The 21,781-nt window shown below is 46.3% G+C and overlaps 1 protein-coding gene across 1 annotated transcript in view; it reads left to right on the top strand.

Annotated features, from left to right (window-relative positions):
- ARGLU1 (arginine and glutamate rich 1) overlaps window positions 1–21,781 on the top strand; it is a 108,114-nt gene that overhangs the window by 14,521 nt on the left and 71,812 nt on the right. The window contains exon 2 of the mRNA XM_085622897.1: window positions 21,489–21,714. Coding sequence (XP_085479023.1) covers window positions 21,489–21,714 — 226 coding nt within the window. The remainder of the gene's footprint in view (window positions 1–21,488; window positions 21,715–21,781) is intronic.

Genomic DNA, 21,781 nt, shown 5'->3' with positions numbered 1-21,781 from the left:
TTTTTTGTGTGCTTTAACCTACTTCCAGGTTGTGATGCAAACGCAGGGTGAAATCTATGGGTGAATCGTGAAATCTATAGGTTTCTGAAAAGTAGGCAAAGTATAAATTCAGCAAGGGGTCATTTGTGTAGATCTCAAGGGTTTTCCAAAGACACTAGCCTTGGAAAAAAAATCATTGAAAATTACTACAAAAAACAGACATTTGGGCTTACGTTTTAATTTGTAGTTTCTTGTCACAATGGCAGATTTACAAAAGCAACATGTCGTTACGTCTGCTAGACCCTTCTGGTTGCAGAGATATACAGTGTGTGTAGCTTCGCTAAGAACCTGGAAAACCCAGAGCCAACAACTGAACTGCACCGCACAATGTTTTTTCACTGCGTACAGGGTATAGAGCAATTTACATAGTAAAATAAAGAGTGAAAATGGGTATCAAAGAAACCTATGTATTTCTGAAATAGACCCCAGATACAGTGTTTATGAGCAGCGGTTATTTGTACTTCTCTGAATTTGTGGGTACCCATGCTACCATGTGATTCAGAGGGCATTTATCAAAATTTCTTCTTTCTTACACACTGCTTACATTTGCAAGGCAAAAATGTTGCAAAATACAAATCGGTAATATGTTCTGTATTCCCACATGTGTCCGGATAAAAACTGCTGCAATCTGTGGGGAGCCACAAATTTCCTTCTGCCCAGTATTGTCCAAAGCGTCCCGATGAAAATGGTACCTCACTTATGTGGGTAGGGCTAGTTCCCTCAAAAGCACTACATGGACGCATCACATTTTTCAACTAAAAATGTATCCTGTTTTTGCAGTGTGGCTAGCTGTGGGTTTTGGGCCCTAGCTCAGCCAGCATCTAGGAAATCATAAAAAAAACTCTACTTTTTTAAAAACTAGACACGCATGGTAAGGTGACGTGTGTGGCTCTCAAAATGTTTTCTAACACTTGCGAACCTCAATCTTTGACTAAAACACATTTTCCTGGAAAGTTCTGGAATCTGCACAGAGCCACAGATTTCCTACCACCTAACATTTCCCCAAGTCACCCAATAAAAACGGTATCTCTCGTGTAGGTAGGCCTAGTGCCCCCAACAGCAAAGGAGCTAAAATACAATGTGGAGACATTTCCTGTCACAAAAATGATCTGATTTGGCAATGGGGGTAGCAACTAATTTTTTTGGGGCAGGGGCGCGACTGCCACCCAGAAAAATCTACCAACCCCAGACATTTCTGAAAACTAGACACCCACGGGAGTCCAGGGTGGTATGCCTAGCATAAATCCCACCAAGTTTTGTTACCCACAATGCCTTGCAAACCTCAAACTTTGTCTCAAATTGCACATTTTCCTTGCGTTTCTGTGACGTAAACTTCTACTGCAGGAATCCACAAATTTCCTACCACGCAGTGTTCTCCCACTTGTCCCAGTAAACATGCTACTTCGCTTGTGTGGCTGGTCCCAGTGCATGTGACAGGCTAGCATCAAACCAAGGTCAATGAAAGTCATTTGTAGCGTTTCTAATTGACACTGGTTTGATTTGTACCAGTCGGCAACACTAGGCCAAGTCACACAAGTAGGGAAGCATTTTTGTCGGGACAAGTGGGGGTACGCTGGGTGGTAGGAATATTGTAAACTCTTACTGATTTTGGAAGTTTACGTCACAAAAATGTAGGGTAAATGGTGCGATTTTAGGTTTTAGGCAAAGTTTTGAAGTTTGCAGTAAATTGTGGGTAAAATATTGTTGGATCCACCGAGTCACACCACCCGGGACTCCACCTTGTTTTTGCTGTCTTTATGCCTGGGCACTTTACCACTGCTAACCAGTGCTAAAGTACATGTGCTCTTTACTTAAATAAAAAAAAGGTAACATTGGTTTATCCACTTTTGGCATATTTTTTTTACTTTTAAGCTCCTAGTAAAGTGCCCAGTGTGTGCTCAAGGCCTGTAAATCAAATGCCGCTTAGTGGGCTTGCAGCACTGATAGTGCCACCATTTAAACATGACTCGACTGGTCACTGCAGAGCCTGTGTTTTTAGGTCGAGCCTAGCGGCAGAGCGCATGCACTGCTCGCTCTGCGAGGCATGCTGTATTAAGGTATGCACTGGAAGCCCCGCCCACTCCACCCATATTTGTCGTTGGCTTGTGTCCTTGTCCTTCGTAAATGCTGGCTTCTAATTAATAAATAGGCTTGTTAGTTCCTCCTTGGTACAGCCTTGTCTGCATTTGTTACCTCCCATAACAACTGTACCTTTTACTGGTGGTATTACACGGTCTGCTTTATAAGTTGGTAAGCACTATTTTCTTAAATGCTCTTACCCTATTCCACCCATAACATCCCAGCACCCACCCGCTTTTATATTATTAAACTGCTTATGTACTTAACAGTGTGGTCCGCTTCAACTAAAGCAGTCGTGCTTATTCATTTCTTTTACGGTGTGGTTTGAACGTGCTCCTTTTAAATTGTTTTATTTACATATTTATTTTGCAAGCACCCGTTATTATAGCGGTCGTGCACTTTATTTTCTCCTGGAGAAGCAGCCAATGGCGACCCCATGCCGATTTTTCAACACTGCTGAAACTGACCCGGATGTTTCTACAGACCCTCAAACACTGAAATAGTTGGAGAAGGGTGAATCTGTGGTCACTAACTACAGGGAACAAACTGGCTGGAGTCTTTAACAGACCGTGCAAATTATATTTACTTGTGTTTTTTCCCGTCCTCAAATCACCACAGTGTCTTCAATACTCAGACCGCCAAACCCATTCTGACCGACACTCGATCTGTTGCATTCATGTTGTTTCATCCAAACTGATCCAGCCTGCCGGGCTTTAATCTTAAGCTGTGCCATTGGTGTGATCATTGGATCTTATGTTCTATCCATGTCTCTTCCCTCTAGGCCAGTCCATCTGATAAACTCATCCCACACCACACACATACTTCTTGAAATGCCTTCCATATGCAGACTGCAGATCGATTTAGCTGTATTAATCCAATTTATTACACTCTGAGGTAATGGGTCAATTCAATGTTTACAAATCTCCCTCCTGGCTAGCAGTAGCAGCTAAAAGATAAGACCGGGTTGATCTCTGCTCAGTGTACTATGTGTGGTATTATCCACCCTCAATAAAACTTAACATAATAATGCAATGGCAACTTCCCGAATATCTTTTAAGGTTGACTCAATATATGCCCAGGTGAACAAGGCATGTTCATCTACTTTCAGAAACCCACATCTTCTAAACCTGGGAGTAGGTTGTTTTACGAACTTGGATTTATTTTAGGTGTCCAATAATCTGTTGGCAGTTTCAAGGAGCAATTCCATAATGGTTGTATGTCCAGCCCCTGAATAGTATCCTCCCACATCCTATATGATGCCATCATGTTCTTATCTTCAGCATCCAGGAGCTTCCAGTACCAAGTGGCTACTCCCTTCCTTTTAGTTCTCCCATCCTGGAGAGTGGACTCTAATTCCCAGTATCCCCTTATCTCCAAGGCCGAGGTAGCAAGCCAGGATGACAACTGTTTATATCTAAACCTAGAAAGCTATCCTGAGTTTTGGCTTGCAGGACTACCCATGGTAAAATTCCCTGCACTGTGATGAAGTCCTCCCCCCAAATCGCCATCCCTGCCTACCTTAATGGGAGACTCTGCCCATATTTAGTTTCTTCCTCACCTTACACCATAGGTTTAATGCTGTCTTTAAAACCTTTAGTCGCACCTTAGTTTGAAGCTCCAAACTTGTACGAAAAACTGCACTCTCCAAACTCCTTTATCATTTCACCTGAAAGCTTTCCCCATGTAGAGCTGTCTGGTTTTCCAAGAAGCATCCAGAGGTTTTTAAACTGAAATACTATGCCATATAAGTTCCAATCCGGTGGGACTAAACCTCCCTTCTTGAGCCTGCGCTTCAACTTCTTCCAAGACAGTCTTGCCCCAATTGGAGCCTATATAAAACTGGATGTTTCCCCCTGAATCATGTTGATGATTGATCTTGGGAAGTAAGGAGAATACATTTAAATAGATAAGTAAATTTAGGGAGGATCGACATCTTAATAAGGTTCACTCAACTATAGATTGTCATTGCAGGCTCTTTCATCTTGATAACATGATATCGACCTCCTTAGTCACCTTATTCAAATTGTAAGCTGGTATTACCTCCACTGGGTTAACAATAACCATCCCAAGATATTTTAACGCTGCTGATACTTCCCCCTCCAACCATCTAAATTCCAGCACATTATCTCAGTCTTCGAGTTGTTGACCATCTATCCTGAAAAAGCACCAAACTCCACTACCAACCTCTCCACCCTAGGTATAGTTTGGGTGGGATCACATGTATAGATTGTCAGGTCATCTGCACACCGCACAATCTTATTGGTAAGAGAGGGAGGGGAGTTAAAATGGATAACATGGCTATCATTGCCAAGCAGTTGTGCTAATGTCTCAATATAAATAAGGCTCCCGGTTGTATGGCATTTATTTCTTTGCCTTTTCTGACGGTATTTATCCATAGTTCTTTTTTGCTAATGTTATCTGTTTCTATCCTCATTTTCTTAGGGTTTTGTGAAAAAATGAAGCAGAAACTGGTTTATTTACACATTTATTTAATGATAAATATGCAATCCTGCTTGAATGCCTGCCTGGTTTCAGTGACATGACCACCTGCAGAAGATAATTCAATGTACCTATATGAAAATATGCAAATTACAGTAACATCCTTGTGCATATCTAATGCTGCTGAAGCCTCTTTACTAAACTTCCTTTCATTTTTTAACCCCCTTACCTATCAGTACACACATTGGCCTGGCAGTCACGGCAGAGACTATTTCATATCACTCAAAGCAACCCAATTTCCATTTTTGTCCACATTTAAAAATAAATACAGAGAAGAAAATAAATGGTTTTGTGTCTGTATTCATCTGTACAAATCAGTAAAACAGAAAACAGGGAGACTTAAATATTAATATCAAACAAGAGGTGACAAGGGGCACCCCTGCCCTAGTGCCCCTTTGAATGGTAACACTCTGGGTCGAAGATCCATTAAGGAGAATGCTAGCTGAGGAGTTTTTATATAATGTTCGGAGAGTGGAGATAAAACCTTGACTGAATCCCATTACCACCAGGACCATCTATAGGTAAGCCCAGCATACTCCATCGAATGCTTTAGCCGCATCAATTGTGACCACGGCCAAGGGAGTCGAGCGAGCGGTGGCTAGATCAATAGTACCTATTGGTTGCTGCGTAAGTTCTTAAATTTGCATCTTTGGCGCACATCCTTTCTTATCCAGATGCAACAAGTGGGGGGCTACCTTGGCCATCTCCCTGCCAAAATGCGCATGAAGATTTTATAATCTGCATTTTACAGGGAGATTGGGGGATAGGAATCTGCCTTCCGAGGGTCATTGGCTGGTGTTAAAACCATAACAATTGTGGCCTCGTTCCATGAACTTGGAAACCGTCCTCCCCTCAAATCAATTAAGTTAAATAGCAATTCCTATTCAGAAATCATTTCTTCCGTTAGGGTCTTAAAAAAACTCTGAGGGTATTGCATTGGGACCGGCGGCCTTTCCCCTCTTTAATCGCTGGAGGTGTGTCCTAATTTCCTCCTCGGTTATCGGGCGTCCATGCATTCTCTACCTTCCTTAGTAATCCCCAAAAACCTACACCGTCCAGCCAAGCGCTATGTCCCTCTGGGTCAGGATGGACCTTGTTCGTCTTCAGCTCCGTAAAGAGGCCCTGCATTTCCTCTGCCTTGTTCGCAACATCTCCCAGCGAATTGATTACCAATTCCCTAATGAAGTTTCTAGACTTCACAACCCTAGCCCTCCATGCTAGCAGTGCCCCTGCTTTCTCCCCGAATTCAAATTGTTCTCCCAGTCACTATTTGGACATGCATTTTGCTGCTGGATCTCGGCCTCCAATAACCCCTTTCTTTTCTCCACTCTATTTAGTTTAACTCTTTCAGCCCTATTTTCACCAAATGCCAGACTTTTCAACACCCCTTTACTATAAGCTTTAAAAGTATCCCAGATTATATCCAGTGGGCTGAGCCAGCATAGACTAAAAAGAACTCTACACTAGTTTTTTCTTCCCAAAGCTGCGGCTGTGTAGTTCCAGGAGGTTCCTCCTTTTTAATGCCCACCGTGCATTACTTTGACCTCTCAAACACATAAGCGTCATGCTGACTGCCGCACGGTCTAAGATATGCCCTGGCAACTGGTTAACTTCTTTTATTTTCCCGGCTTGGGCTGTATCCAGCAAAATATAATTCAGTATAGAGGAGTGGCCATACTTCTTGATATGAAAAGTATAGCCCCTTGAACCCTTTAAGCATCTCCATACAGCTACTAAGCCTATATCATGCAGCATGTTTTATCGGCTTATCTCGTCTTAGGGGAATGAGCAAGGTACTTCCTAGGGAATCTATCTAAAAGAGAGTCCAGGGGGGTTTTCAAATTTCCCCCTATAATTAGCAGGATTGTAACCTCCACTAAATTCCACTCAAGATTATGTATTGTTATTATATATTGAGGATCATCGTGGTTCGGCCCATAAAAACCAACACACACAAACTCTAATTCATCACATCTCGGGGCTGCCTGTTTGTGAAGACATAACCTCAACCCCAGCTCCCCTCCTTATCAAGATGGCCACTCCCTTAGAATGCATTGTCTAGTCTGAGACAACATACTTTTTTTATCTATCTAAATTTGGCGAAGAGGGCTCTGCGCTCGCTGGCCGTTAAATGTGTGTCTTGTAATATAATTATATGGGCTAAGCTATCTTCTAAATATCTCATAACCAGTCTCTCCTGTCTGTTTTATTAATTTTGAGGCCATTTACATGCCACGTTATGAATGAAACCTCCCTACTACTCCCCATCATGATCTGGGGCCATAGGACCCTTATTTAGATACATTATCGTTACACAAGTGGTTGCCCCTAATTGGTTAGGACTTTAAAAAAAAAATTCCCATTGCTCCCCACCCTGTGCCCTACCCCACCACCTTGTCCTCCCACCAACCCACCCCGGCGAATCCTCTCATTGCTAGAAGGCATAAACTCCCAGTTGAGCTTCCCTACTGAGGATTAGTTATACTCAAGTGAGCTTAGCTTTGACCCACCCCCCGCTCCAAGGTCAGCTGTTCTGAGCATAAGCCTCCCTTAGAAAACCCGCCATCACCCACTGTCTCTTTACACCACCCCCTGCTCTCCCAAGCCCTAGTCTCCATCATAAAACTTTATTGTATTGTACTCTCATCGCTTCCTTGCGTGAACAACTCCTTGAGACTGAACCCCCCAGCCAGGCGCACACCGACCCAAGCTGCTGGCCTTGTTCACCCTCTGCCAGCGAAACCCGGATGTCCTAAGGAGGCCTGAACTCCACTTCTTCAAGCAGAGGATTAAAAGGTGAGAAGGAATTCGCGGAAACACGTTTAGTGTGCATACTGGCCGCTTTTAAGACATATATTTAGGGTCAGCGCCGGTGAAGAGAGGCACATAGAGGGGACTATGGTTAAGTAAACCGCAATTCATCAGGACAAAACAAAAAGAGTTCACACACTTACTGGTAGTGATAGCACCTATTAGCACTTACCACTGATACAGCACCCTAATAAGTGGTTACTTAAGTTGGAGAAAAACCTATATGTACCTGAAAGAGAGAATAAACAGAACAGGTACATAGTAAAACGACATAAGATAACAGTAAGTAAGCCTCATGTTCTATGCACCCATGAAGTGATGTCAGGCAGCACTCGTGATACACTAAAATACAGTTGTGATGACAACAAGTGCTGTGGAGAATTCACACATGTATTAAAAATCAAGCGAGCAGTACAAAAAGTGTGCACAATAAAACCTGTTGCAGAAATAGCACATATGTAATTATTCTAGAAACCACCAACAACTCATTAAGAAAATAAGTTTCTCACGCCATGAAGAGCGTACAGTGATTCAATTGCCATGGGTCACTTATCAACTCACCCCATAGTGATGCGTAAGGGACTCCAACAAATCAGGGCCGGACTATAACACTGAATAGTGCAGTGTTCTGTCATGATACATAAACAAAACAACAGTATTGGTATAAAGATGACAAAATATGACTTGGTAAATGAAGGTAACAGTAGACGGGGACATCCGATGTTAAAGTTACCGATAAGAACAGATCAGGGTTCTCGGTACAACATATGGTTGGACGGGACTCAAAACCATTGGCACCCATATCAGGGTTAGTATAACCATAACAGACGCAGTCACAGTCAGCCCAAATGGACTCCAAAGTTATATCCCTATTATGTTATGTTAAACGGTTCACCCATGAGGACCGCACCCACCATTGAACGGAGGGAACACCAGATGATAGCATTTGTATCTAGGCAACAACGAGGGCTGTAAACTGGTCCCAAGAGGCTGAAAAAATAATAATAAACCCCAGGGCGCAGTATGTTACCGCCTCGTTACAGCGAGTCCACTCCTTCAAAAACCGCCACTGGCGGTAGAATAATCGGGGGAAGCCAGTGTCTAGCACTGGTACTGCGTAGAGCACATAAAAGCACTTACTTATTCCCTTCTTGCAGGAAACGGCTGTCCCTACCCTTCGTCCGAACCGATTCGGGGGACGTTGCCAAATGGCCGTTGGGCTCCATAAAAGGAAACCGGAGCCAATCAACGTAGAAAGGAAGCCCGGGCAGAGTCAAGGGAGCTCGCTCCACTTCCGGGTGCGTCACGGGAGTGGGACGTCGCGTGTCAATCCCAGGACGTGAGGGGGCGGGATTAAAAAGTCGCCAGCCAATCGCAAGATGGAAGTTGATTAAACAGCGTCAGCCAGAGTTAGCTCACGAGTAAAGATAGCGTGGTGACGTCTGAAAGATCACCCGATAGACTATTGTGGTTGATCTTGTAACGTAAATACGGGGCATATAATTAAATCAAATGCAGTGCACTCAAGGTATAAATGGCATATTAGGATTGATTGTCTCCCGGAAATACACAAAGGTACCTCTCCCGTTCCAGGGAGACCCCTTGTGTCTGGAATCGGATCCCTTTTGGAACCTCTTTCTAGGTTCGTGGACCACTTCCTCAAACCAGTAGTACAGGGGATCCACTCATTATTGAGGGATACCACTGATGTCCTCAGACTGTTGGAGGGTTCTCAACACCAGGGGGAAATTGATTATCTCATTACCCTGGATGTTGAGGCCCTCTACACAAATATACCACAGAGAGCCACCCTGGATGTTATTGAGGACGTCCTCAGTGGGTTAGATTGGGACTCAGCTACCCCACGTCCCTTTGTCCTCGAATGTGCCTCGATAGCCCTAACAGAGAATTTTTTTGAGTTTGAGGGACAATTATACCATCAGATACAGGGCACTTCAATGGGGAGCACCTTCGCCCCAAGTGTGGCCTGTATCTATATGGCGGCCTTCGAGGAGAGGTCTATCCAGAACAACACTAACCCTTACAGAGCCAACATCCTACTTTGGAGGCGCTTTATTGACGATATTCTAGTATTCTGGAAAGGTGACCGAGCCCACTGTGAAGAGTTTTGCTCTTGGATTAACACTCTAAACCCCTACTTAAGGTTCACTGGTACCATTTCTGATCAACAGATCCCATTCTTGGACCTTTTGATTCAATTAGACGACCATACAATGAGTACCACACTCTACCGTAAGCCCACTGATAGGAACAGCCTCTTACATTTTCAAAGTTACCATCCACGTGCCCTAAAACAGAACTTACCATTTGGACAGTTCCTCCGCATTAGGAGGAATTGTAGCTCCATAACTGATTTCAAAAAGGAATCCAAAGTGCTGACGAGAAATCTCCGTGACAGGGGGTATCGCAGCCTGGATGTGAGTAGATCATTCAAACGTGCCCGGAACAATGACCGGGAGGGGCTACTTGAACCTAGAGAGCGACCTACGGATGACTCGATCACGTGTGTGACAACCTTCACTCCCAATTCTTATATGCTAAAAAAGATCATTAAGAAGCATTGGGGGATTTTACAGACTGGGGATCTCACAATCACAACCCCACATTTTGCCTTCAAACGCACTACGAATTTGAAAGAGAAATTGATACATACGAGACCGCAGAAACCCAAGGGCACCACGCAGTCCACTTTATGGCACCTTCCCCCTGTTACGGGACACTACCCCTGTGGTTCATGTGTGGTATGCCCCCTGACTAAGATCACCAAGAATGTCACCTTCCCTAATGGGTTTACTTGGGAATGCAGGAATCATACCGACTGCAACACCCCGAATTGTATATACTTGATTACCTGTCCCTGCAACCTCGCCTACATAGGGATGACCACGAGACCGGTCAAAACAAGGATCATTGAGCACAGAAACAACTTCCGGTGCAAAAAAACAAACACAAAAATGACCACACACTTTGATAATAAACAACATTCTCCGGACTCGCTGCAGTGGATAGTCCTACAATCTGGTAGGAACATTAACAAGAACAACATTGTTCCAGCTGGAACAGAGGTGGGTGATGAGGCTTTCAACTCATAGGGAAGGGCTAAATGAGGAGATCCCATGGAGTAGTCTTTGAGGGCCCCATACAATCCTAATATGCCATTTATACCTTGAGTGCACTGCATTTGATTTAATTATATGCCCCGTATTTACGTTACAAGATCAACCACGATAGTCTATCGGGTGATCTTTCAGACGTCACCACGCTATCTTTACTCGTGAGCTAACTCTGGCTGACGCTGTTTAATCAACTTCCATCTTGCGATTGGCTGGCGACTTTTTAATCCCGCCCCCTCACGTCCTGGGATTGACACGCGACGTCCCACTCCCGTGACGCACCCGGAATTGGAGCGCGCTCCCTTGACTCCTTTCTACGTTGATTGGCTCCGGTTTCCTTTTATGGAGCCCAACGGCCATTTGGCAACGTCCCCCGAATCGGTTCGGACGAAGGGTAGGAACCGCCGTTTCCTGCAAGAAGGGAATAAGTAAGTGCTTTTATGTGCTCTACGCAATACCAGTGCTAGACACTGGCTTCCCCCGATTATTCAACTGCCAGTGGCGGTTTTTGAAGGAGTGGGCTCGCTGTAACGAGGCGGTAACATACTGCGCCCTGGGGTTTATTATTATTTTTTCAGTCTCTTGGGACCAGTTTACAGCCCTCGTTGTTGCCTAGATACAAATGCTATCATCTGGTGTTCCCTCTGTTCAATGGTGGGTGCGGTCCTCATGGGTGACCCGTTTAACATAACATAATAGGGATATAACTTTGGAGTCCATTTGGGCTGACTGTGACTGCGTCTGTTATGGTTATACTAACCCCGATATGGGTGCCAATGGTTTTGAGTCCCGTCCAACCATATGTTGTACTGAGAACCCTGATCTGTTCTTATCGGTAACTTTAACATCGGATGTCCCGTCTACTGTTACCTTCATTTACCAAGTCATATTTTGTCATCTTTATACCAATACTGTTGTTTTGTTTATGTATCATGACAGAACACTGCACTATTCGGTGTTATAGTCCGGCCCTGATTTGTTGGAGTCCCTTACGCATCACTATGGGGTGAGTTGATAAGTGACCCATGGCAATTGAATCACTGTACGCTCTTCGTGGCGTGAGAAACTTATTTTCTTAATGAGTTGTTGGTGGTTTCTAGAATAATTACATATGTGCTATTTCTGCAACAGGTTTTATTGTGCACACTTTTTGTACTGCTCGCTTGATTTTTAATACATGTGTGAATTCTCCACAGCACTTGTTGTCATCACAACTGTATTTTAGTGTATCACGAGTGCTGCCTGACATCACTTCATGGGTGCATAGAACATGAGGCTTACTTACTGTTATCTTATGTCGTTTTACTATGTACCTGTTCTGTTTATTCTCTCTTTCAGGTACATATAGGTTTTTCTCCAACTTAAGTAACCACTTATTAGGGTGCTGTATCAGTGGTAAGTGCTAATAGGTGCTATCACTACCAGTAAGTGTGTGAACTCTTTTTGTTTTGTCCTGATGAATTGCGGTTTAATTAACCATAGCAAGAAACATGTTGACCTCTTTTAGCGCCAACCTTATTACCTTGCAGTAGGGTGGCGCGTCCTTGTGTTTTTAGTCAAGAGTGGGCTCCTATTTATGAAATTTTCTTATTTTGGGCCCCACCTACTTGTTTTAATATTGCATTTTTTGAACACACTTCACCTAGGGCCCTCACCCGCACTACACCAACCGGCTTTAAAGGAATAAAGATCTCCATCAAAAGGCCCCGATAAGGGTGCCGATCGGGGATTGCAGCGCCGCCCCGATTCGGAGCAGACCTGATGATGAAGCATGACATCTAGCTGGCTGGATGTGTGAGGGTCTTTTTCCTAAAGGAGGAAGTTTCTCCTGATTTCACTGACTTCTAGATTATAGTAGGCCTCCGTCTTCCAGTCTCACCCGCTAGGAACAGCACACATCTTTATATTTAGACTCACGTTTGGGCTCCGTGTGCTGGACCTGTTCATAACAGCCCTCTGTTCCTCTTATTACATTTAATAGCAACATCAACTGTTGCATGGCTAAACACTTATAATGTCCCAAAAGCGAGACCTATTGTCTATGCCAATGCTTGTTAATGAGTTCAACCAGGGCGTATGCCTCTTCCACTGTTCGATAATTATGCATTTTATTATTCACATAACCCGTAGCATTGACGGGATTTTCAGTTGAGCCTTTGACCCTAACTTGTGTAGTTCCTTCATTCTTTTACCTAATTACCACTGCTTCTGATCTTTTGCCTGACGTACGACTGATCTAATCAAAAGGGAATAAGGACCAACCGTGACTGGGCCATTCCTTAAAGCTGTACATAATATCGCCTCTTGTATGAGAGGAAGTTTGCTAAGATTTTTCTTACTTAGCTCCTGTCTTTGGGGGAGGTTCCTTTTAAAGGTGGGGGGGTGTGGGGGCGGTCACCCTATTCCGAAGGGGCAGGATCCTTTTATCCCATCCCCACGGGCTCTTACCAGACAGTTTTCCAGACTTTCCCAGTTTTCCTAGTTTCCACTGTAAACTCTGTTTCTACTGCCTTACTGAGGAAATAGTTCTGACCTGCCCCAATCTCCTTAGCACGTGGGGCGACATATACTGGGGGACATACTTACCCTCTGCTGTTGTAACTGCTCTATTGCGCAGAGTGTACCTCGAGACCTTACTGCTGAATTTAGTTGCTTTCTCTGAGGGCATACTACTCCTCTCCATAGACAACAGGGGTTGAACACCCGTGTGTCCCCCCCCCCCCCCCCCGGACCTCTTTTGCTGTACCCAGAATACTCCTCCAGTACTTTTACTGTGGTTGTAGACTGCCAAGTGACAACAGGAATTCTGCTATCGTCCTGTGCTGACTGCCGCTGCAGACCCGCATCTGAACACAGGCTGCCACTTGTTTGCGGCTGTTGCCCAGAATGGGATTTCCCCAGCCTTACAGCTTACTTCAGCTGAAGACCCGCCGTAGGGCTGCCGGAGCAGGTACATCGAGGATAGAGGGTGGAACGTGGTGTGCAGGTAAGTGCAGGTTGTAGGAGGGGGAGACTGGGGAGGCCGCCAACACTGAAGTAAACGAGTTCCTCCTGGGAGCTTGCAGCCGTTCAGCTAGTGACCGCCATGTTCCCCAATTCCTCTCCAGAGCCTGTTTTGATCAGGCACATTAACCTACTTGCAAGGCCCAAACCTTCCTTTTCATTACATATAGGTCACCCCTGAGGTAGGCCCTGGACAGCCTATGGGTAAGGTGCAGTGTATTTAAAAGGTAGAACACATACCTTTTTAAGTTTTACCTGTCCTGGTAGTGAAATACTCTTAAATTCTTTTTTTCCTACTGCGTGGCCTCTCTCTTGCATAGGATAACATTGGGATTGGCTTTATAAGTTCCGTTTCCAATTGGGAAGAGATGGGACCCCAGAATGTGGTGTTTATGGACTCACAATTTAAAAACACAATGTATAAAGAAGTTGGTTTTTAAACTGCAGTTCTGAAAATGCCACTTTTAGAAATTTGGTATTCTCTTACTTAAACCATTTGGTGCCTTCTTCCTGTCCCTGGAATACACGTCTGGTGTGGGTGACAGCTGACTTCCTGCAGTCTCTCTAGACAGAAACAAGCATTGGCATAGCCAATAGGTCTCGCCTTTGGGACCTTAAAAGTGTTTAGCTATGCAACAGTTGATGTTGTTGCACCAAGGATATTGTGCTGCATAACTAAATACTTGTAAGGTCCCAAAAGCGAGACCTTTGGCTATGCCAATTCTTGTTTGTTTTGTTGCAGCTTTAGAAAACTTCTCGGCCTTCTTCCTCCTTTTTCCCACCCCCCATTGCAAAGCACTTCCTCCAATCACCAGAGCCACCCATTCCATCCTGCAATTTGAAAACCTTCAAAACAATCCTCTCCCATCACTAGAAGGGCAACAGGCAATTTCTGACTTTCCCTTCCTATGCCCAAAGCCATTGTATCCAAGTTGATTTCTGAACATGACTTCCTGTTTCTCTTTCCTGCATGTATTTTGCCAGAGTTGTTGCGAAACACACTAGTAACCTCAAATTAGGTAGTCTCGGAGAGCATTAGAATTCAATACTATTGCTAGAGGGTTCACCAACAGACATAAGCAAGAACAAATAACCTTGTAAAATGAAGTCTTGGAAAGAGATAGCAGACATTAAGTTGACCCCTGTGGTTGGCAGATGCTGTTTTTTAGGATTCAACCCAGATTTCAGTTCATGTTAGTTACTATAGCCATCTATGTTTGCTAGTGAAACAAGTGCCAGGAATTACTGACAACACAAAGTATTAACCTGGGATTGCTGTTACCCTGCTATGTAACTTCACTGTTCTTGAAAATAACATTTCTGAAAATGCGGTCATGATATGAAAATAATAAATTCACATTTATCATATACCAGCAATAACGTTCTGTATCTTGAAAAATAAATACTTCGAACATGAATATTACAGTACCACTAATAAAAGGCCATGCATGCTTCACTACAGTCTTTGTACCTCGCGATTGGTCGCAGGGGGCCGTCCTTGCAAAGAAGGTGGTGGCAATAAATGAACAAGTGCAAGGGGTGGGAGTCCATGTACACAGCAAGCACGTTACAGAAGGGCAGTCCATGCATAGATCAGAAAGACAATTTACATTTAGTAAGCGAGTTATAGAAATTATAGTTTAGGCAAGTGTTGAAGCAAGCTATGTCAATGTAGGTATGTTCTATGCTTGCAGGGGACAAGAGTTTGTGTGGATACATGATTTCATACATTGTACAAGTGGATAGTCAATGGGCAAGGTAAGAGGTCTGGTGGGAGGCAATCCAGGCTCAATAGCATTGCCTTTTTTGGGGGGAGAGCAGCTCATGCACAAGAAAACCTAGTGTCCGTTTCAAAGCAAGAGTACTAAGTTAGATACTCTATCTGTGCGCTGGAGTTAATGGGCATTTTTGAGAGGAGTGCACTCACCAGCAGCACTGAGCTCCGCACCAACTCGGACACGCTCTGCCGCAGTTCGGCCGCGGTGCCCGGTTTGCTCATCGCCCGGGTGAACTTCCTGGTCTCCATGGGGGCGGCGTGAGACATGCGGGCACGGCTGGTAAAGGGACTCCAGTTCGGGGGTGTTAGAACAACCCTGTGAGCAGCATTAGAGGGCTCGGCGTCGCAATGGGGATGCCCCGGTCTAGAGCGGTCAGCGGCGACCCATCCCGGCCTGCACTGCACCTGGGACGCCTTACGTACGGGGATCCCGGGGAGGAGCGCACAAGCTCCACTACAGTCCGGCCAGGTCGTCCGCGTACTCTCGCTGTCTCCTTCTGAGGTGCGCGAACACAGAGCCGGTGTCCATTTACCCCGGGACTTCCACAGCGTGGCTGCGCGCCTATATGCGGGGTGGCAGCCGTATTCAGGCCATGCCACTGCTCTTTAAAACACTGTATATTGAATACAATAAAATGATCTAAGGCTTGATTTACTTGCCACATATTAACAAATATGGGTTATACGCTTTACTGCTTGCACTTTTCTATGAGCAGTGCTGTGAACGCATTGCCTGACCTTTGTGGTCCGCGAGCAGGCAAATCTAAATAAGTGCGCGCGGCCACGCTAATTGGAAACAGATGGCCCCTGCGTGCCGCTGCTCGCTTCCACAAGGTGGATGCCGCCACAAACACGAGTGTTTAAAAAGTGCAGACCGATTGCAAAAGGTTATCTGCTAGAGCAGCGCTTGCGAGCTGTGCTAGGCTTGACCTAAAAAGGTTAGGTGTGACTGAGTAGTCATCTTCATGTTGATGGCTACTCGGTCACACCTACCCTTTCCTGAGCAGTATGGGAGGGAGGAGTTGACACTTTACACCTGAATGGGCTGTTTCCTGTCCCCACACGAAGGATTGCATACCATCCTGGAGTCAGATCAGGAAAGGCAGGGTCTTGTGCACTGTCCAGGAGGGATTGCCACTTTGATGAACGGCTTTGCTGTGCTGGACTGCTGCTTGTTGCCTTGGAGTGAGGAGGCCCGGACCTGCACCTCTACATCCCAGAACCTAAGTTTCTCCAATTACTTGTCGGCTTGCTTCCTGTTGCTGAAGTCTCAGGGATATCAAAGACTTCACTCCCATCTTCAAACAGCACCTGGGCTTTGATTGCTACAAGTCCTGCTCTGCCGAGGGGTGCCAACCCAGTCCAGGGCCTTCAGAAGAGAGTATAAAATGGCTGCAACTGCCAGACCTGTGCATAGACGCCATAGTGCTGACTGAAACAGACCCATCACCTGTTGCGAGATGGGGGTCGATGGCATCACCGCTATTGCATGGACCAGCGCAGCGCACTCTGAACTGCTGCATCGCCTACAGAACCCCTGCTCCTGAACCAACCCATTACCTCTCCAGCGTGGATTAACCGGGCACATCGCCTTCGGAACTGCTGCACTCTGAACCAGCGCTGTGCTCAACGAAACAGCTGCATCACCGCAGTTGCGTGGAGACATCTGGCGCTACAAACCAAACTGCGTCGGGATCGTAGACTAATCTGGTGCTGCAACACAGATTAAGGTACTTTTGCTTGGCTGGCCTTGCGTGGGTCCAGTAGCCGGCCTGCACTCCGTCGTGGGCAGCCTGAAATCTTGACATTACAGAGGAGTGAAAAAACAGCCTCTGGTACTGGGGATGCTCTTTCCCAGCTCCCGAGGCTGAATTCAGTAAAATGAAATTCCTCTAGTGCTTGCTCCAGAGGGATTTGTTGCTTCTGGTGCCAGGACGTGCTAGAGGCGTCCTCAGCACCTGATCACTGGTGCTACGGATGTCTCCAGTACGTCCTTGGCACATAAGAGGTTCAACTGTCCAGGCTTGATAGGTAAGGTAGTTATAAAAACAGAAATGTCCTTCTCTGAAACATGAGAAAGAAGCTGTTATTGGTTACTCTGGTGCAATTAACAACCAAAAGAGAGAACCATATCGGCCATAAACTAAGAATCCCTTTTTTTGGCTGGATTTGGCACACACTTTTTCCCCCTGACCAATTGAAGAGAAGGTTGCCAATAGCGGGCTCTGAATTTCAGTATTTAGACCGAAGTTCGTTTTTCATCCATCTAAGGATTTTGAGAAAGGTAATTACGTTTTTTGTAGTGCTCCTTGTGATTTTCCACTCTAATTTAGTTGAGTATTGTGCTTGTATTTGGAGGTGTAACTGGTATTGAGATCAGTTGGGTAGTTAGCCATATGTACATGTTGAATGGTGGCCAGCTTGCAGGCCAGTCCACCACAGCCCCCTCTGCATCAGCCTCCAAACCTTCCTAGTCCGACCTTTCAAGGCCACCAAACGCCATTGGGTGGCAGGATTCACCATCACCTCCCCCACTGGCGCACCATCACGTTGGACAGGTGGGTTTTGCAAATAGTCCGAAGGAGATACTCCCTCCCCTTCGAGGCTACCCCTCCCGCCATGCCACCTCAGTACCATTGCATGTCTGGGGGGCTCATCTGGCCCTTCTCCAACAGGAAGTTTATGCACTCTTGGCCAAGGGAGCCATCGAGTGTGTTCCTGTCCCAGAAGTAGGTTGTGGTTGCTATTCCCACTACTTTCTGGTTCCCAAGAAGGATCCTATGTTGGATCTCGGGAACGTCAACCGCTTCCTCCAGAAGGAGGAGTTCAAAATGTTGACGCTAGCTCAGGTCCTGTCTGCCCTTGACCCTGGAGACTGGATGGTAGCTTTGGACTTGCAGGACGCTTATTTTCACATTCCCTGAACTGCCGGCGTTGCCTGCAGTTCACGGTAGGCCACGAGCACTTTCAGTTTACCGTTCTCCGCTTTGGCCTTACCAGCGCGCCTCTGGTGTTCACGAAAGTAATGATGGTGGTCGCAGCTCATCTGCGCAGATCAGGGGTTCCAGTCTTCCCCCCATCTCGACGACTGACTGTTGAAGGCGGACTCACCCCAGGCTGTCGTCTCCCACCTCCAGACTACGGCTGACCTGCATTCGCTGGGGTTCACCATCAACTTGCCAAAGTCACACCTGACTCCCTCTCAGAAGCTCCTCTTCATCGGAGCGGTTCTGGACACAACGCAGTTTTGGGTCTATCCTCCCGAACAGCAAGTCCGGGATATTCGGGCTATGATTCCGATCTTTCGGCCTCTATCCCGGGTTTGGGTCAAGGTGACCCTCAGGCTACTGGGCCTGATGGCCTCCTGCATCCTGCTGGTGGACCATGCCAGATGGCATATGCGGGCTCTGCAGTGGGACCTGAAGTTCCAGTGGGCACAACATCAGGGGAACCTGTCCGATTGCGTCCAGATCTTGGAGGGCACTGCACACCAATTGCAGTGGTGGCTAATGAACCAGGATTGGGTCAACGGCAGATCCCACTCCCTTCCTCAACCAGAGTTCACAGTGGTGACCGATACATCACTTCTGGGATGGGGCGGCCACATGGGGGAGACGGATATCAGAGGCCTCTGGTCTCCGACGGAGTCCGGGCTCCACATCAACCTTCGGGAGCTTCCGGGGAAGAGTAGTGCAGGTGATCACGGAAAACACCACCGCCATGTGGTGCTGCAACAAACAAGGCAGGTGGGGTCGTGGACCTTATGTCAGGAGGCCCTCCACCTCTGGACATGGCTGGAACATCAGGGCATATCCCTGGTGGTTCAACACCTGGCAGGTTCCCTGAACGCCAGTGTGGACGAACTCGGCCACAGGTACATGATGGATCACGAGTGGCGTCTTCACGAGGAGGTGGTGCAAGGACTCTTTTAGACGTGGGGAGAGCCTTGGTTAGATCTATTCGCCACCAAAGAGAACGCGCAATGCCAGCAGTTCTACGTGTTGGAATTTCCAAGGCGGCACTTGCTAGGCAACGCATTTCGTTGTGAGTGGGGATGCGGTCTTCTATACGTCTTTCCGTCTATACCACTTCTGCCCTGAGTGCTGAAGAAGATCAAGCGTGACCAGGCCCCAAGTCATTGTTGTGGCTCCGGATTGGGCACGAAGAGTCTGGTATCCTGAGCTGCTCAACATGGCCATCGATCCTCCGATCAGGCTGCCTCTTCAGGAGGATCTTCTGTCGCAGACGCAGGGGACGGTCCTCCACCCGAACTTGTCCAGCCTCCAGCTCCTTGTGTGGAGTTTGAGCGACGGCAGTTGACGTCGTTTGACCTGCCTCCCGAAGTCTGCGATGTTATCGTGGCTGCCAGGCGTCCCTCCACTAAGACTGTATACGCCTGCAGATGGAACAAATTTGTGGCATGGTGCACAGTAAAGGCTGTGGATCCCCTTTCGCCCCTCTTTCTGAGGTTCTCTTCCTCCTTTCTTTGGCCCAACAGGTCTCTGTTCTGGGCACTCTAAAGGGCTACCTCTTGGCCATTTCAGCCTTCCTTAGGCTTCCTAATCCGCCTTCTCTTTTCAAGTCCCCTGTTGTAAATAGATTTCTTAAAGGCATTACTCATCTTTTTCCTCCTATTCCCTTCATAATGCCCCAGTGGGACTTGAACTTGGTTCTTACATATCTCCTGTGCGCTCCCTTTGAGCCGCTGCATAACTGTCCTCTCAGGCTTCTCACTTTGAAAACTGCCTTTCTGGTGGCCATCACCTCTGCACGCAGGGTGAGTGAGCTGCAAGCTCTCTCTTCCAAGCCTCCCTTTCTGGCTGTCAATCCGGACAAAGTCGTCCTTAGAACTCGACCTTCCTTTCTTCCCATGGTGGTTACTTCTTTCCACATTGGCCAAACCATCACTATGCCTGCCTACCTTTCTTCCTCCGCATCCTTCCAAAGAGGTAAGAGAGGCTCCACCATCTGGATTCAAAACGTGCGATTTCCTTTTACTTGGATCGCACCAAACAATTAAGGCTGGACGACCAGCTCTTTGTTGGTTACGTCGGCGCTAAGAAAGGTCGGGCCATGCACAAATGGACCATCTCCAGGTGGGTCGTTCTGTGCACCAAAGTTTGCTATTCCTTGGCAAAGAAGGTGCCGCCAGTGGGACTGCACGCTCATTCCACCACTGCTTTGGGACAGGGAGGCCCCCTTAATGGCATCTGTCAGGCAGCTACGTGGGCATCGCTGCACACGTTCACCAAGCACTACTGCCTGGACAGCCAAGTCCGGAGAGACGACTTCTTTGGCCATTCTGTTCTCCAGGACTTTCTGGTGTGAACTTAGTTCGCAGACCCACCTCTGTGGTTGGTATTCCTGGGGTATCTATTCTAAGATGAGGAATCTATAACTGTTTGTTTCAGATGAACAAGTTACTTACCTTCTGTAACGATATATCTGTAAGAAACACAGGTTAGTTATAGATTCCTTACCGCCCCACCCTATCCTCCCCGTGAGAACTGACTTCTAGGATTAAGGACTTCTTTCAGGGCCCTAGTTTTGTGTACCGGTGGTCAGTGTCTTGCATGGCTCTGCGCTTCTGGCGTGGAAAGTAGTGTACAGAACTGACTACATAGACGCGAGGGCGGCGTCTATGTAGCTGCCATGACGCCAATGGCGTACGCGGAGTCGACGATGCCACCTTCCGACGCGCAGGGGTACTGCTAACAAAACTTTCCGGATCCAGTCTGACGCCTGGGGTAATTCTAAGGTAAGGAATCTATAACTAACCTATGTTTCTTACAGATATATTGTTACCGAAGGTAAGTAACTTGTCCGTTAGGGTGTACATCTTCTTTAGAAGTTTTTGCCTACTCCATCTCCGTATTCTACAGCTAATTATCATGAACACTTATCAGTAAACCAGCTTTATTCAGATATCTCAACTGCCTCCTCGCGTGCATTATTTGAGTTTGATTTGCAAGCAGTATTTGTGTTGCCCCGGGATGACAAGCTTTATATTGTTTTTTTGATGACCCCTCATATGCATTGGTGCATGCTATTGTTTAGGGATTTGTATGTTAAAAATCATATACATTTAAAAATAAATCTATTGTACATCATTTCAAGCAGACATTTTGTTTCCTTGTTCTCAATAGGCGGCAACAAGAAATCGAGGAGAAGCTCATAGAGGAAGAGACGGCGCGGAGAGTGGAAGAGCTGGTGGCCAAGCGAGTGGAGGAGGAGCTAGAGAAACGAAAAGATGAAATTGAGCGAGAGGTTCTCCGTAGAGTGGAGGAAGCCAAGCGCATCATGGAAAAGCAGTTGCTCGAAGAACTCGAGCGACAGCGACAAGCAGAGCTTGCAGCTCAAAAAGCTAGAGAGGTAACGCTTGGTCGTTTGAGAAGTAGAGACAGTCCATGGCAAAACTTTCAGTTTCGGGATGTACCTC

The sequence above is a fragment of the Triturus cristatus genome, chromosome 8, assembly GCF_964204655.1.
Source record: "Triturus cristatus chromosome 8, aTriCri1.1, whole genome shotgun sequence".
Taxonomy (NCBI): Eukaryota; Metazoa; Chordata; class Amphibia; order Caudata; family Salamandridae; genus Triturus; species Triturus cristatus.
This window is presented reverse-complemented; position numbering and strand designations above follow the sequence as displayed.